The sequence below is a fragment of the Austrofundulus limnaeus genome, unplaced genomic scaffold (assembly GCF_001266775.1).
Source record: "Austrofundulus limnaeus strain Quisiro unplaced genomic scaffold, Austrofundulus_limnaeus-1.0 Scaffold159, whole genome shotgun sequence".
Taxonomy (NCBI): domain Eukaryota; kingdom Metazoa; phylum Chordata; class Actinopteri; order Cyprinodontiformes; family Rivulidae; genus Austrofundulus; species Austrofundulus limnaeus.
Window position 1 is genome coordinate 132,827 of NW_013952561.1, and position 15,216 is coordinate 148,042.

At 38.5% G+C, this 15,216-nt stretch overlaps 2 protein-coding genes across 3 annotated transcripts in view; one reads left to right on the forward strand and one right to left on the reverse strand.

Annotated features, from left to right (window-relative positions):
• The first annotated feature begins 43 nt into the window (after positions 1–43).
• traf6 (TNF receptor-associated factor 6) lies at positions 44–9,843 on the forward strand. Of its 2 annotated transcripts, XR_001310910.1 has the most exons (9): positions 44–200; positions 1,016–1,364; positions 1,628–1,778; positions 3,681–3,839; positions 3,921–3,992; positions 4,256–4,333; positions 4,440–4,763; positions 7,796–8,925; positions 9,113–9,843. XR_001310910.1 is itself a non-coding variant. In XM_014016989.1 (8 exons), exons 2-8 carry the CDS (start codon positions 1,039–1,041, stop codon positions 8,399–8,401), a joined length of 1,716 nt encoding a protein of 571 aa, XP_013872443.1. In that variant the 5' UTR covers positions 44–200; positions 1,016–1,038; the 3' UTR covers positions 8,402–9,843. The 2 variants fall into 2 exon arrangements, 1 of the variants encoding a protein (XP_013872443.1); XM_014016989.1 differs by having other exon boundaries at positions 7,796–9,843.
• trpm5 (transient receptor potential cation channel, subfamily M, member 5) overlaps positions 9,612–15,216 on the reverse strand; it is a gene marked incomplete in the record, with an annotated part of 30,428 nt that continues 24,823 nt past the window's right edge. The window contains 7 exon segments of the mRNA XM_014016987.1: positions 9,612–10,513; positions 10,611–10,701; positions 10,792–10,864; positions 13,282–13,414; positions 13,609–13,787; positions 13,938–14,106; positions 14,896–15,070. Coding sequence (XP_013872441.1) covers positions 10,380–10,513; positions 10,611–10,701; positions 10,792–10,864; positions 13,282–13,414; positions 13,609–13,787; positions 13,938–14,106; positions 14,896–15,070 — 954 coding nt within the window.

Sequence of the window (15,216 nt, forward strand, 5' to 3'; positions counted from 1 at the left end):
CGCACAAAATTCGTCAGGTCATCTTCGGTGACGTTCGGGAAAACTAAAAAAACAGGAAATCAAAAACGAAAACTTCGAGCCTTTTGTACGGGCTAAAGTGGGTGAACTTACAGAATTTTGTCAGCTTTCACAGACGCAGGCACATCGCTGCAGCCGCAGACCTGTGTGTGTGTTTCCTTCACGAACAGAAGCTTTTGCTCGTAAGTTTCTTTTTTGTAGCTTTTATGTCACTAGGTTCCAGTTCCGCATCTGAGGCATGGCTGTCATGAAGGGACAAAACTAGCACTTCTTAGAAAATAAGTATGGATAGAAAACAGTGTCAACTTATTTAAAATCTAAAGAGTTGGAAGTTGTTACTTTATCTGAAGGAAATGTATCTTTTCTTTTCTTTTTCTAGCCTTTAATTTAAAATATTGTTTTGTATTAGTGTAAACTACATATTACACGTGATATGCTTCAAGTTTATTAACAAATCCTTGTTAAGACTGGGCTGAAAAATAAGTAAATAACTTTTATGTCTACATTTCCAATGGAGTAATTTAATGGTTAAACATGTTTCAAAAACATGTTATTACATGTTTCAAAAACATGTTATTTTTTAGACTATTTTTAAAATAACTAAGGAAGTTTACCAGAGGAAGTTCAAATAGGCAGTTAACTGGATGAGTTGAGAAAAGTAGATTTTTTCAAACTTAATTTTCACCCTGTGTCCATCTATTGATTGATTCGTTGATTCAAGCCAAATGCATTATATTGAGCCATTTCTTTGAGAATTATTTTTGCAATGTTATGGACTCATGAACAGCTTAATTACCTCACCTGCACACTCTTCTGAAAATTTACTTAATATAGCTGNACACACACACACACACACACACACGACTTCCCCAGTATTTGGGATTATTCTTATTTGTGTATTTTTAAATATTTTTTTCCAGAAATAAAGTAAGTTAATATGGTTACCAATATATTATTTATAACATCTAATACAAATGTATGTATATTTCTTTTTCAGCTATTGTTTCTTCAGTTCCACAAATGTCGTGCTTTGAGAGCACYAAGGGGAGTCTGGAGGAGGACAGCTATGACGGAGCAGTTGGTGGAGAGCTGTCCGACTGTGCCTTGGCAATGATGGAGAAGGAACGAGAATCTCTTCTAAGCCCTTCGGAAAGTCCTGGCACCTTCATGAGCACCTCCTCCAGCAGTCTTCAGCCTGCTGCCCCCCTTCAGGGCTATGACGTCGAGTTTGACCCACCCCTAGAGAGTAAATACGAGTGTCCTATCTGCCTCATGGCTTTGAGGAATGCCATACAAACACGCTGCGGTCACCGCTTCTGCAAGAGCTGTATTGAAAAGTCTATTCGGTAGGTTATCGCACCCACTCTGCCTTTAACACTGTAATACACTGACAAAGGTCTATAATGCAGTTGTTACCACCAAACTCAAGGTGCACTTTTAAATATTGTTTCTTCTTTCAGAAGAATTAGAGCAATTCATCATTTAGAAAATGTCTAAACAATGCAACATCTTTGAGTAATTTTCCTGCTCAAATATAAGGCCCYCATGCGGAAACCGATAAAATCATGGCTTTGCCTCAATAATCGTTATTTTTCCTCTTGCAAAACAGTGATACAGGACAGCGGTGCCCTGTGGACAATGAAATGCTGTCAGAAGACCAACTGTTTCCTGATAACTTTGCCAAGAGGGAGATTTTATCGCTAACTGTTCGCTGTCCAAAYTCTGGCTGCGGTGAGAAAATGGAGCTCCGGCAATTAGAGGTTAGAATTTGAAGTGACAGACGGTCCACACTCCTCACTCCCTTTTATGTTGTCAAATGACATTGAGCTACAAGATCAAACTAATTATTGAAAGGACCTTTGGATTTTTATGTTGTTTGTTCTTTTTTTTTTTGTAGAAAAACTTAGAAAGCACTTAAAAGAGATTCAATCTCAGTTGGATTTGCTTGGTTAAATAAAGGTCAATAAAATGACTACGTCTGCACAATATATTAAACATTTATTGTCCTCTGAAWATAATATTACAGTATATATTATCTGTGAGCCTAGTGTCAATATTGCCAAAGATTGCTTTGACTACAATCAATTATAGACCATAATGTTTGAAGTACCATGTGTTCATATTCTGCATTCTGATAATCCGACAGACTGGCTTTGTCCCAACACCTGCTCTGTGTCCAAATTCAGAGGCCGGGTCCTTCGAAGGACCCGGCCTACCYGGTCTAGGTGGACGAAAACCGGAAAAAAGCTGGCTGTGAATTTGGACGGTCTAGCGTCCCGCCCTTAGCCTGGCGTATGTCCTGTCGCTTATCAACTGTGACAAYRCTAAACAGAAGCAAAAATAGATCGAAATTAGCAAAATATGAATATATTAGTTTGAATAATATCACAAAACTACAAAATTAGATTAAAGGCAATATTTGTATGTGCACATTTATTTTGTTATACTAGCTCATTTGATTTCTGACAAGAATAATATTTAAAACATGTCTATACAAATGACAAAATATTAACAACACAACTGCTTCAAACTTAATATTTATACTGCCAGTTTTTTATTTAAAACTACTTCTTTCTCTGGCTTCATCCGCYRTTACTAGCAGAAACAAAATCTCCGGTAGCCCACAATGCATTATGGGATAGGGTGGGCCCAGAAGGATCCATCCTGTCCTATAATCGAAGCAAAGGGAGAATGTGTTTGCCAACTGGAAGAGGAAGAGACTTCAAATTTGGACAGCCTCTGGAGCGACGCTGTGATGTAAGCAGCCAACATATTCGGTATATCATCATTACGGTATATCATTACTATGGTTTAGTCCACTATGTTTTACTATGAAAAACTTAAGGTATTTGCTTAAGACTTAAGCACAAATAACCATATATATTTCATAGTAAAACATAGCRGACTAAACCACAGTAATCAATTTAGTTAAATAAAAAATGAATCAGAAAAACACATAATCACATAACTCAAATAACATTTGATTAAAACAAAGATTTGTGTAAAGCAAATAAAGAAACATTGGAACAATATTCTTTTTGTGTGTTTTTTCTTTTTCTTAATTATAATGTAAGAAAATAGGTTGTCATTATTTTCATTATGTAACCTTGATTTATAAAACAATAATAACTTTTAGTTAAAAGAAAATATAAATCAAAAATATAAAGAACATTTTTAAGTTGCTTATTATCTTGATTCAATTAAATAGAATAAACTAAAATGTCTCTTCTGAGGGAGGTCTTCGGAGACCAGGGTCAAAGACAGGTGGAAYGGTTTATTCCACCTCGAGGTGACCACTACACAAYACTGAGACTTTTTTCTGCCACACTTTAATCTAGAAAAACAAAACAACAAAAACGTTTGATTTTTTTTTACYGCGTAGCCCTAATACACTGGCATACTTTTCTTTCACCACATCTCCTGACAGTGCTCTCAACCAACTATTGAATTTACACATAATCAACCTATATTTCTGCCCTCTAATTTACCAGTGGTCTCTTTTTTTGAATCTTTTCATGTACACATGACACGAAGTAGGAATGAATGATGTGCTTGATCATATGGATTAGTAAAACAGTGCAATTGCCCTTAGAGTTTTAAACAATTAGCAGCTACTCATCTGAGGTATAAAATTAATTCTATCTCATTTTTGTCTCTTTCAGAATCATTTGGCACAGTGTCAGTTTGCCACCATGCTTTGCCCACTGTGCCAGCAGGCTGTGAGAAAAACCAACCTAGAGGAGCACAAGACTGTCGAGTGCCAAAAACGACTTGTCTCATGTCCAGACTGTGTGACAAGCTTTTCTTACGAGGAGAAAGAGGTACCATTGTCTTACTTAGATTAAACTGTGATGGGGAACGGTATTAGTCCCCTTATARTCTTGTTTTCTTTGTCCCTTCAGCTTCATGAGCAGCAGTGTCTTTTTGCCAATGTGAAGTGTCAGTACTGTGAGCTGGAACTCATCAGAGACCAAGTGAGTACCTTGGTGTCTGCCATTTAGAGAGTGTCTGGTGAATAAAATGGCTTTGAAATGTTCAGTAAACACTAACTCAGCAACTGCTTCCCTATCATTGGAGCAGTGAGGAACTGGCCCAGACCTAGTCTGATGCTTCATTGTTTGTTTTATTTTCAGTTTGAAACAGGAAATGAGTTCAAATTGAAGTTCCTTTGTTACATTTGTCCATTTTATTTTTCTCAAAATGTGTCTCCTCATCATCTGGTGTGTTTTTTCCTCAGATGGAATCCCATTGTGATGCAGATTGCCCCAAAGCACCTATTGCCTGTAATTTTAGCATGTTTGGATGTAAGGAGAGGGTAGGTTACACAGTCCTGAAACATATTAATTGAAAACTTGATTTAACTTAATCTGTCACATGCACAAGACATGTTTTGTTWAAAAAAATGCTTTGGCCTTTTGCAGATGCAACGCCATGACCTGGCCCAGCACATGCAGGAGTTCACACAGATGCACATGCGCTACATGGCTGAATTTTTGCGTGGCTTCTGCCTCAACGGCACCACGCCCAAACCTTTGCAAATGCTTGGCCCTTCCGTTTCCACCGAGGACCAGGGCGCTGCGGCATCCGTGCCAGCCAGCGGTGGGCTCAGGAGAGCTGCGAGCTGCAGCATCAACACGACATCGTGTCAGCCCAGCGAGGAGATGCAGAGGCTCAGAGAGATGGATGGACGACTGGTAAAGCAGGATCACCAGCTGCGCGAGCTTATCATCTTGAAAGAGACGCAAGTAAGAAATGACCCAGTTTACTCAAGTGTTAGTACAGCATATTGGTGTTTTTTTAAATTGTTTATTGAAAATCAAAGCTTTTATTAATGATTTAGAAAACTTAAATAATAGATTTTTTTGCTTTGYATGTCTATTTGAAATTTGATAATGTATTAACGCTTTTAGAAGAACAAAGATGTGCAGTCACGCTGTGTCATTTAGGAGTCTGATTCATTWAGAATTATGTCACTTTTGATTATAAATACATTTAATAGTTCTTTTATTGTATTAAAGTCTATGTTGAACCATATTGCCTAGATTAGACACTTCAGAAGGCAAAGCCAGAGCAGTAATGTTTTTGCCTGAGTCTGTGTGTGTGTTTGTCCGTACCGTTATCAAGTACAATTAGCAAAATATCTCAAGAATTTAATGAAATCTTCTGAATGCAATCACTGGATTTACATTTACAACTTATTAACTTTAGAGTCCACTTAATTCAAAATTATCACCASTTCTAATCAAACTTAGCCTTTAACGGCTACTAGAAGGCATGACCTCATCATTCCAGTTTTAGCAGGCTGCCTGTTTGTTTTTGCATTCATTTTAGGATGTTTTACCCACCTTTTAAAGTTTTAAAGGGATCCCCTATTAGTTGTAACATTAGACTTTATTTGAAAAACATATAAATAACTGTAAAATAAAGACTAAAAATACTGTAGGATGTTTAGTTTTTATAATTTTCAAATTAATAGTCTAGAAATAAATTACACGAATGGGGCCATTTTATTTACACGCAAAGCATTCTGGGTAAATGATGACATGGATAGGTCCTCGGTGCGAGGCTGCTAGCGAGCTATATCCACCCTGAAGGTTAATCTTGGACAATATCTGACGATAGGCTCTTTTAAATGAAACCAGAGAGCGTTGACAGAGAGGAGAAGGTAGAAATGACTCAGCCTGTAACTGAAAATATAGATGGAGGACAACAGAGCTGCTTCATGGAAGAAGAACCTCAGCTTAGCCTGTTAGCTTTAGCATTAGCCCCGATACTATCACCATATATATGTATTAGCTCAGCGCTACACATTCTTCTCTCATCACTGAGGTCCTCCATCCACATGATAGATAGGGGAGCACAAAAATGACTCAGTCTGCAATTGAAAATATGGATGGAGGACCTCAGTTTAGCTTGTTAGTTAGTCGTGCTAGCACCGAGCTAATACATATAAGGCAATATAGCGTTGGCGCTAGCGCAAAGGCTAACAGGCTAAGCTGAGGTTGTTCTTCCATGAAGCAGCTCTGTTGTCCTCCATCCATATTTTCAGTTACAGGCTGAGTCATTTCTACCTTCTCCTCTCTGTCAACGCTCTCTGGTTTCATTTAAACGAGTCGATCATCAGATATTGTCCAAGATTAACCTTCAGGGTGGATATAACTCGTTCACACCGAGGACCTATCCACGTCATCCTTTACCCAGAATACTTTGTGTGTAAATGAAATGGTTCTGTCCATGTTAAAAAATATTTTTAAAAATTTACAAAACTAAACAGCGTATAGTATTTTTACAGTCTTTATTTTACACTTAAAATAAATGTTTATCAATTAAAGTCTAATGTTACAACTAATCAGGGATCCCATTAAGTGGTTTGGTACCCCGAAAAAGCACTAAGACTTTCCATCCAGAGAGGATTGGGCTTTTGCAGTGGCGGGCCTCAGACTCAACCTGCCTGATGAGTAACGAGTCTAAACTATGGATGGGCAGGCCACTGCGTGTTTTACTTGTTTCTCTGCTTCAACACATCTGATTCAGCCTGTTAATCACCCACTCATTTAGATCAGGTGTGTTGGAGCAGAGAAATCTTTAAAACATGCAGGATAGTGGCCCTCTCCAGGACCAGGGTTGGCCATATCTGGTCAATACAGTCTTTGAAATCTGGCCTAAAAACTCAATTTTTGACACTGGCTTTCAGTTTAAGTTCAATCAGATCTTTTATTTTAAGGCGTTTCCACATTTTAATTTGTTTTTAGCCCATTTTATTGTACTTGTTGGTTTTTATTTGTGACTTCATTGAATTCATTTGGTTTTCTGTTTTGATTTGATTCATCTTGTATAACATTTTGGTCAACCTTGCTATATAAGTAAAATTGACACTGACAGTTGACTCTGGCACACATAAAAATAGCTACACTTCAGCAGATTTTACAGATATTAAGACTTGGTGTGTACTACACATACTCAAAGCTCTAATAGATAATAGTTTGCATGCAATATTACGTTCAAGATTTGACCAAAGTGGCTATAACTCTATCATTTCTCATAGAGTAAAGCTCTGGCATGAAAAGCAGCAGGTGACATGCATTCATTTATGGAATACTAGGTTTTTAATTGTAGTCTAATTTCAAACACGTTCTTTTTTTTCCCTTGTATAATTCATATTTCATGTTGCTGTCGGGCTTTACAAATATTTAATATTTCAAGTTTATTTTCAGGTCAGCAAGCTTCATTTTTTTTCCTCAAGTGTGTGCCCTGCAGAAAAAAAAGTCATATATTTCTTTATTTGAAAGRTCTCGGACACTTTGTGAGTCATTCCTGTCAGAATGTGTTCAACCTTCTGTTTCACATGGAATCACCTGCTGCTTACTCATCTACTCATCAGCGATGTGACATTAGTGGCCCAGGAGGCTCTGAATGATTTCATTTTCTTAAAATAGCTAATGTTCTGCATCTTCTTTGTTTGTGAGAAGACAGTTGTTGTGTTTGTGCCTTAATCTGAAGCCTTGAATACATTACAGACACGCTACGTTCGAATTTTTAAAAAGTGCGATGAGTGATTAAAATGCAGACATGCACTCGTGCTTTTCAACACCAAAGGCAAACACAGCCCGAGTTGTATTTTTCGGTTCTAACTGCATCCAGAGGGGTACTTGTATATTTTTATTTTAGTAATGAGCTTTACCTTTAGAGACAGTGGGGATTAAATAAAGCTAAGGAGCTATTTCGTGGAGGTGTATGTACTGTGAAAAACTAAACGTGTGTCCTGTTTCACACACAGGCAGGGCAGCTTGCAGAGCTCAGGCGTCGGGTGTCTGTGCTGGARGAAACGATAAAGGAACTAGAGTCCCAGCAGTGTCACGGCATCTTCATCTGGCCCCTCAGAAGGTTCTCAGCCCTCTGGCGCAACCAAGAAACAGGAAACTCGGTGGTCGAGCACAGCCCTGGCTTCTACACWGGTCGTCCAGGCTACAAGCTGTGTCTGCGTTTGCACCTGCAGAGCCCCAACGCCCCGCGCTGTTCCAACTACATCTCYCTCTTTGTCCACACCATGCAAGGAGCTTTTGACGGGCAGCTAACCTGGCCGTTCCAAGGCAACATCCGGCTCGCCATWCTCGACCAGGGACCCGAGCCTCAGCACCACGTGGAGGTCATGGAGACGAAGCCGGACCTGCAGGCCTTCCAGAGGCCCACCATTAACCGCAACCCTAAAGGATTTGGCTATGTCACCTTTATGCACCTGCAYCAGCTGAATCAGAGACCGTACATTAAAGACGACACGCTCTTGATTCGCTGTGAGGTTACGCCACGCTTTGACACTGTAGTTCATCGCGAAGGACCAACAGTACAGCCAAGAGGACCTGAAGCATCTATTTCAAAAGACTAAAGCTCATTGTTGTGGTGGTATGTAAAGTTTGTCTTTGGTGTTTCAGTATTTGTTCAGTTAGTATCATGGACATCAGAGGAAAACTGACACCCACAGTCATTTATAGAAGCTCCAGTGCTAGTATTTATTTGTTTTCCATCTTCAAAATATCTTAGGTTTTTATTGTTTTTAAATTGATTTAGTGGTATGCAAGTTTGTCTCAAAAGGCCTGATGTTGAAAATGTGTCATACATAGGCCACAGTATCACTCAGCGGTAACACAATTTTACATAGAGTGAGTTTGTTGAGTTAGATTCAATTAAATTCATGGCCCGTGGACACAGTTTTAATTTTGGTATACAAGTGGGTGTTGCAAAATTATCCTATTTTGTATCCATTCTCCACTGCTTTAGAGGCAACAGGTCCAGGACCATGTGTTAAATTACTGACAGTGTAGTAATAATGCAGAGTCACATCTGTGTTTTCTTTCCTGTAGGGTGTGGAGGTTTTGATTTTGTGCAGGATCTATAGACTGTGTTTTAGTGGTAAGAGTGACCCATTGAAGAGTTTATTGCACATTCTAATTGACACGTTAGTCKATGAAATTACATTTTTAATATTAAAGTTATGCTTTTCGCTTTATTGCCTCACATCCCAAATACAGTACAGTACAAGGTTTTCAGTTATGAAAAATATTAATGTGCTCATTCAAACATGTTTCTTTTCTTTCAGTTTTCTGTGCATGGTGAACGTAGCATCATCAGAATCCAGACTAAAGATTTCAGTTTCTAATTGTGGTTGTAAGACACAAAATTGGGCTCGTGGTATTTTTAAACAGAACAGTGAAAAGAAAAGTTCTATATTATGCTACAACAGTGGAAACATAGAATTTCATGTCCAATTCATTCACAACATAGCCCAGGTGTTAGTGGGTGGACTCTGCTCCAGCATAGGTCTATGGTCCATCACAGGTCCAACATTCAAAAAGACTCAAAACATTTTCATAGAATAGATATTGTGTGGTTTAATTTGACCGTTTACACTAAAACTGTACCGCACCTCATTTAACATAAAGAACATTGTAAAAAATCTTAAATGTATGTGCTGTTCAAAATTATTTTTTAATTTTTTAAAAGAAATCCTTGTGGCTTAATCTACACAAATTTAGTATAGAGATGTTGTCAGCTTGGAAGATTTTCTGTTATGCAGTTCTGCTTTGTTTTTTTTTTTKTTTTGTTTTTTTCAGCATTCAGCACTCATGTTTTTTTTTTTTCTCTTCTGCGCACACACATTACTTATGACAGAATGCACAGTACAATGTGTTTCACACAAGTGCCTGGCTAATGTGATCAAGTCAAGTATTTTATTTTTTATGGTTCTGTTCTACACATACAAAAATACAACATAATAACTCAGTGTTGTTGTTTTACAGTAAACATGCTGCTTTGACCCTGATTTGTTTTCCATCTAATGATTTTAGATCATATCTTTAGTGGATCGGTGCTTTATAACTCATTAGTTTTGAGATTTTTTGACTCTGCTSTTCACACTTTATACTAAAAAAATAAAATAAAAAAATCCCTCACATTTTAACCCAGAAGTGACACGTTTGAAAATGCTGTATTGTTGCAACCTACTGAAATAAAAATTGCTTATTTTTTATTAGTTTCATTTAAGCCAAATCTGACTTACTTCATTTAAAAAATGACATTTTGTGGTTCTAAGACAAGCTCCCCACTTCTTTTGCCCTATCTTTTTGTACTTGTTATATGGTATAGTGCCCCTTTTCTTTTGGGATTAAAGGATAATAGTCATCCAGCTCTTGAGCTGAGGATTGAGGGGGGCACTTTGAAGGCGAGATGACACGCTTTAATCACTCCAAGAAAAGGGACATAGACTTTCCTGGATGAAAAATATAAGGACCAAGAGGAGGAACTAGGATTGTGTCAGTGTTTGGATCAATGTGTGCCTTCGTGCTACAAGTTACTATCATTTATTTCTATTCGTCAATGTAAGGAAATTTCTTGTTGGCTCCATATCCCGGGGGACCAGGTTTGGTTTCTCTCTCTTCTTGTTTGGCTTCTTTCTCTGGATGACTCTGAGGCGTGTCCACAGTGCTGCCTGTTAGAGATGCTGAAAGGTCATGCAGTTTTAACATACATGCAGCAATGACTTTGTTGTCTTGAAATGAGCACTTAGAAGGTTTTCCAGTTTCTGGCTTTTTACTCACTTGGAGCTTTTGGGACTTCTTTTCCACATTTAAGTGTGCTGTTAGCAAAGCATTCTGCCATCCAGGACAGCACCTCTCCACAATATCTGACCTAAAGAGGAGATCAAAATGCAGTTTGCCAGAGTAAATACACATTTTAAAAGAAAAACACAACCAGTGATAAATGTTGCTCTTCGTCTACCTGAGCTTCCATGGATGCCAGTCGTTTCTCTTGGTCCTTAAATCCTCCAACAATCTTCAGCAAGCTTTGAACCCTGCAAACATGATGAAATTAGTGATAAACACCAATGCATTGAAACACCCTTACTACTGTGGTGTAGTGGTTGGGGGAGTAAGTGGAGGGTTTCAGATTCGATCCCCCTTTCCAGCCGTCTCAATGTGTCCTTGGGCAAGACACTTCTCCCACCTTGTCTACTGATGGTGATYAGAGGGTCCGGTGGTGCCTGTGCATGGCAGCCCTGCCTCTGTCAGTGTGCCCCAGGGCAGCTGTGGCTACAATGTAGCTTACCATCATCAGTGTGTGAAAGGGTGAATGTAGAGTAAAACGCTTTGGGGTCTGATGGGCCTTGCTAATGCACATTATAATTTCAGACCATTTACTATTTTGTTCAGTTTACATCAACATTTTCTTTGTTTTTACAACTTAAACAACTTAGTTTTTTTATTTATTTTTTTTTTTTTAAGGAGGCAGGGAGGGGGGTGCAGAGCGGAGCAAATATATCAAAACATTGCAGCTCAATCAGAAATAGTGTGATATAATGTTTGGCTGAAGTACTTTGCATATCACAGACAGAATTTGCAACACAACTGCAATAATGTTTCTCAAGCATTAGGTGAAAGTGAGAAAACTTATAGCTCAGGCATTCCTCACAAGAAGAACATTATTCAGAGTTGGACTATATTTGTTTGAAATGGGCCATTTCACTTGTCTTATCTCCTGCACAAAATGTAGAAAGAAAACAAAATGTGGATCTATATCTTTCTTCTGTCACTCACAGTTCAAGAATTGATAAGGTGCAAGTTTTATTTTTCAGAGCGACTGTTTAAAGTTTACGTTTCATTCTATTTCTGTGTGTTTTAACTTGAGAGTGCTGCTGTCAGGGAGTGACAGTCGCTGTGTAGTCGCCATGGTGACTTTATTAAGCCTTTGGCAGCATCTTTAACATTTCCTTTGATGTCCTGATGCATCTCAGTAATCCAGGTAAAAAATCAAAAAGAAAAAAAATTGTATAGGAGGTCTTCTGGACGGGTTCTTCTCTAATGAAACATTTCGTCTCTTCCCCAAGAGACTTCTTCAGTCTGAGAGTTTCAGGCAAAATTCAGGCTTTTAAGCCCTGCCTCCATGTGACTGATACTCACATCACATGGCTATTGTTGACACCTAATTAACACTTATTGTTAACAGGGGGTGGAGTGATACTGGCAATAGCCGCACTGTATGAGGGGGACAACTGAAAACGGAGGCCTCCACCTCTGTTTAATGATTCCTTTGATGTTTGTGCTTGTGTTTCAGTTTGTCCACCAGACAGAGACATATTGTTAACTTAGATTATTRTGAGGTTGACGGGTTTTGGGGTAGCAGCTGCACTGACGCCCTTTAAAATATGTTTGATTAATTTTTTTCTGTTTGTTGTGGTGGTGGGGGGGTGATCTGTATAGGCACTATTCATATAGTATCTGTACCACAATCAAGTAACTATGTTACCTTCAGTTGTTATGCAATTGCTTTACATCAAAACAAATCTGACTTTACATCATAGCCTATGTAAATGCCTTGAAATTGGCCTCTGTCTCTTTCAGAACCTCCTACCATTTCTGACACTCCCACTTCAGCACGTTTTCAAACAATGCTTTGGGGTTGGGGTGCTCTGTGGTGGGAGCTCGGCTGGGGACTGAGTTCTAAGGAGGAGCTAGGTACAAACAGGCGGTGCTTTGTACTAGGAAGCGTTTAGACTGCTCCAAATGGCTACCACAGTGAGATTCAATGATTTCTCAACGTGTAAGGGATAATGCCTCTTCTCATGCATGAATGAGTCAAAGCAACACTCTGAGAATGTTTTTGATGAAGGAATGACATAAAGCTCATAAAAGTTGATTTTGCCTAACGCCCCGCATTTAATTTTTTTGTGAGCTTTAACCCTAAACCAAAGTATTGCTCTGGAACCTGTTGTCACAATATTTGTAACTGTAACTAGGATTTCGTTATTGAAGTTGAAATGCACTAAAACCATTTAACTTTTTTGTTATTTCCAAAACTGCATACTGAATAAAGGTAACTTGATTGGGCACGCAGCTGTGGTGTCAGAATGAAGCTCAGAGCTGATTTGCAATCAGCCAATCAATCATGTGTACCACGTACAGGTGAGGGGCTTGCCACACATTTTGGGCTCTGAGAGTCTATATAGATGAACCTATTTGGTCAAAAGAGGTGTCAATTGAAAGAAAACAACCAAGTGAATTGTTTGAACAGCTTATTATGAAAATTCAAAGTCCCTGGTAGGCTATAAAGAGGGAGGAAGTAACCACAAACTGGGGATGTACCGTGGGCAGTATATTAATGGTTAAGGTTAAAAGAAGACATAGGTTGGTGTTAATGTTTTGAAGGAGACGGAAAGTACAATAAAAACAATGTTAAAGTTCACAGTTGTTGTTTTTGTAGAACTGTGATTACTTTGAGGAGGTACTCTTGAGTCTCTCCTCGCTGCTCTCCCAGTGCTGGCGTTCCAGTTTTGCCAGGTAATTCTCCTTCTGTACTGTTTCCCATGTTATGAGTCTCTGGTCCAGTCCTACTGGCAGCTCCCTCTCTGACAACACACACACAAAATATTATTGCAGAAGCTCACACAGAGAGTGGCAGAGAAATACCCAAACAGAAATCTATAAAGATAAAAGGTAAGGCACAGAGAAAACTAGACTGCTTTGAAATATTTCACTGACACGAGCAACAGGGAATGCCTTTAAAGTCCCTAATGGAAACACAGTTGTAGAACTTTCATACCAAGATGTTCTTGCTTGGACTCAGGTCTTTTTATCAGGCTGAGAAAAAGCTGAGAGAGGTGGCTAATGATGATGAAAGGTGGGGCCAGTGCTGGACGACTGTAGTATTCCACAATCAGGTTATATCGCTGAAACTTCCAGAAAATATCTGTATTACCCTGAACTACCTGAAAGGTGTAGCTGTAAATTGGGATACAAAACAGACAAATCAGTAGTGCTAATTCTATTAATTTTTGTTTGTTTGTTTTGTAATTCACAAACAAGCAGCAAATGAGTGAAATTAGAAATAATTACATGAATGGTTTTCTGGATGGTCAGCGCCTTACTAACCTGAACATGGCAATGAGGAGGTTGAGCAGCAGAACATTGGTGACAAGAAGGAAGATAACTAGCAGCAGAATGACCAGCCAGTTGGCGTAGAYGTTGGGACATGGCGGTCGTAGTCCCATGACAATTTCCTCTGAGTCATTGGTACAGTTCATCTCAGGCATCCGAGCAGCTGGGGTCCATTTAAAAGAAGAAGAAGAAAAAAATCAAATCCTTTAGGGGAAAAAACTATTCCTGGCATAACAGCATGTGAAATAATAAAGGATAGCAATACATAAAACTGTTTGATAAATTCCAGGTATTTGCAGGGTACATAACAAGTATTGTGTATGTATTACTTACTTAGTACTTAAAAAGTATCTGAAAATTACCTGGTTCATGGCAGGTACATACCCAGTACTTACATGGCATTTCTGGGTTTGTATCTAGTATATTCCTAGCTCATACTAGGATATGTGACTGATATTTCCGCAAAACAGGCTATATTATAAAATGWCTTGTTACTTTAGGCTATGTACCTGTTCAATTTTGGGTACTTACCTGGAATGTACATGGTACATACAGGGTTATGWACCTGGTACATATGCTGTATGCACCAAATACATAGTAAGTACCAGGCTAATACATGCTAAGTAAGTACCAATAGGAACTAGTTAAGCAGTCGGTCTATACCAGGTAAGTACGAGGTATATACTCAATGTGTACAAAGTACATGGTACAAACTAGGTGAGTACATGGTAAGAATTCAATATTACCTGATAAGTTAAATACTGTACATGTGTTGGCATTACTTGGTATGTATCAGGTAAAGTACCAGGTAAATGCCATGTACAAACAAGATAAGAATCAGGTGTGTTACTGGTACATACCAAATAAGTWCCAGGTACGTGCCAGGCAAGTACCCAGTACTTTCCCAGTTTGCATCAAGTTTTACAGCAAAAACTATTTTTCCACACTTTACCATCTATCTCTTCCAAGGGGATTTGACCAAAAATGTGCAGATAAGGGCGATATAAGGCTCGGCGAAACACCCAGTCAATCCTTGGGTCGTTGGGATGAAGAAGAGCCTGGGTGGCGACTCCATACGCAATAAGCCACACACTCAGAAAAAAGAGGAAGAAGAAAACATCCTTCATCTGTAAGACACAGGGTTATTATAGTTAATTAAAACTAACTAAATAACGAAAACTGAAATTGAAAAAAAAAACATTATAATTAACTAAAATAAAAAACTGCAATAAAATGAAAAAAATGATAACTAAAACTTTATATATATATATAT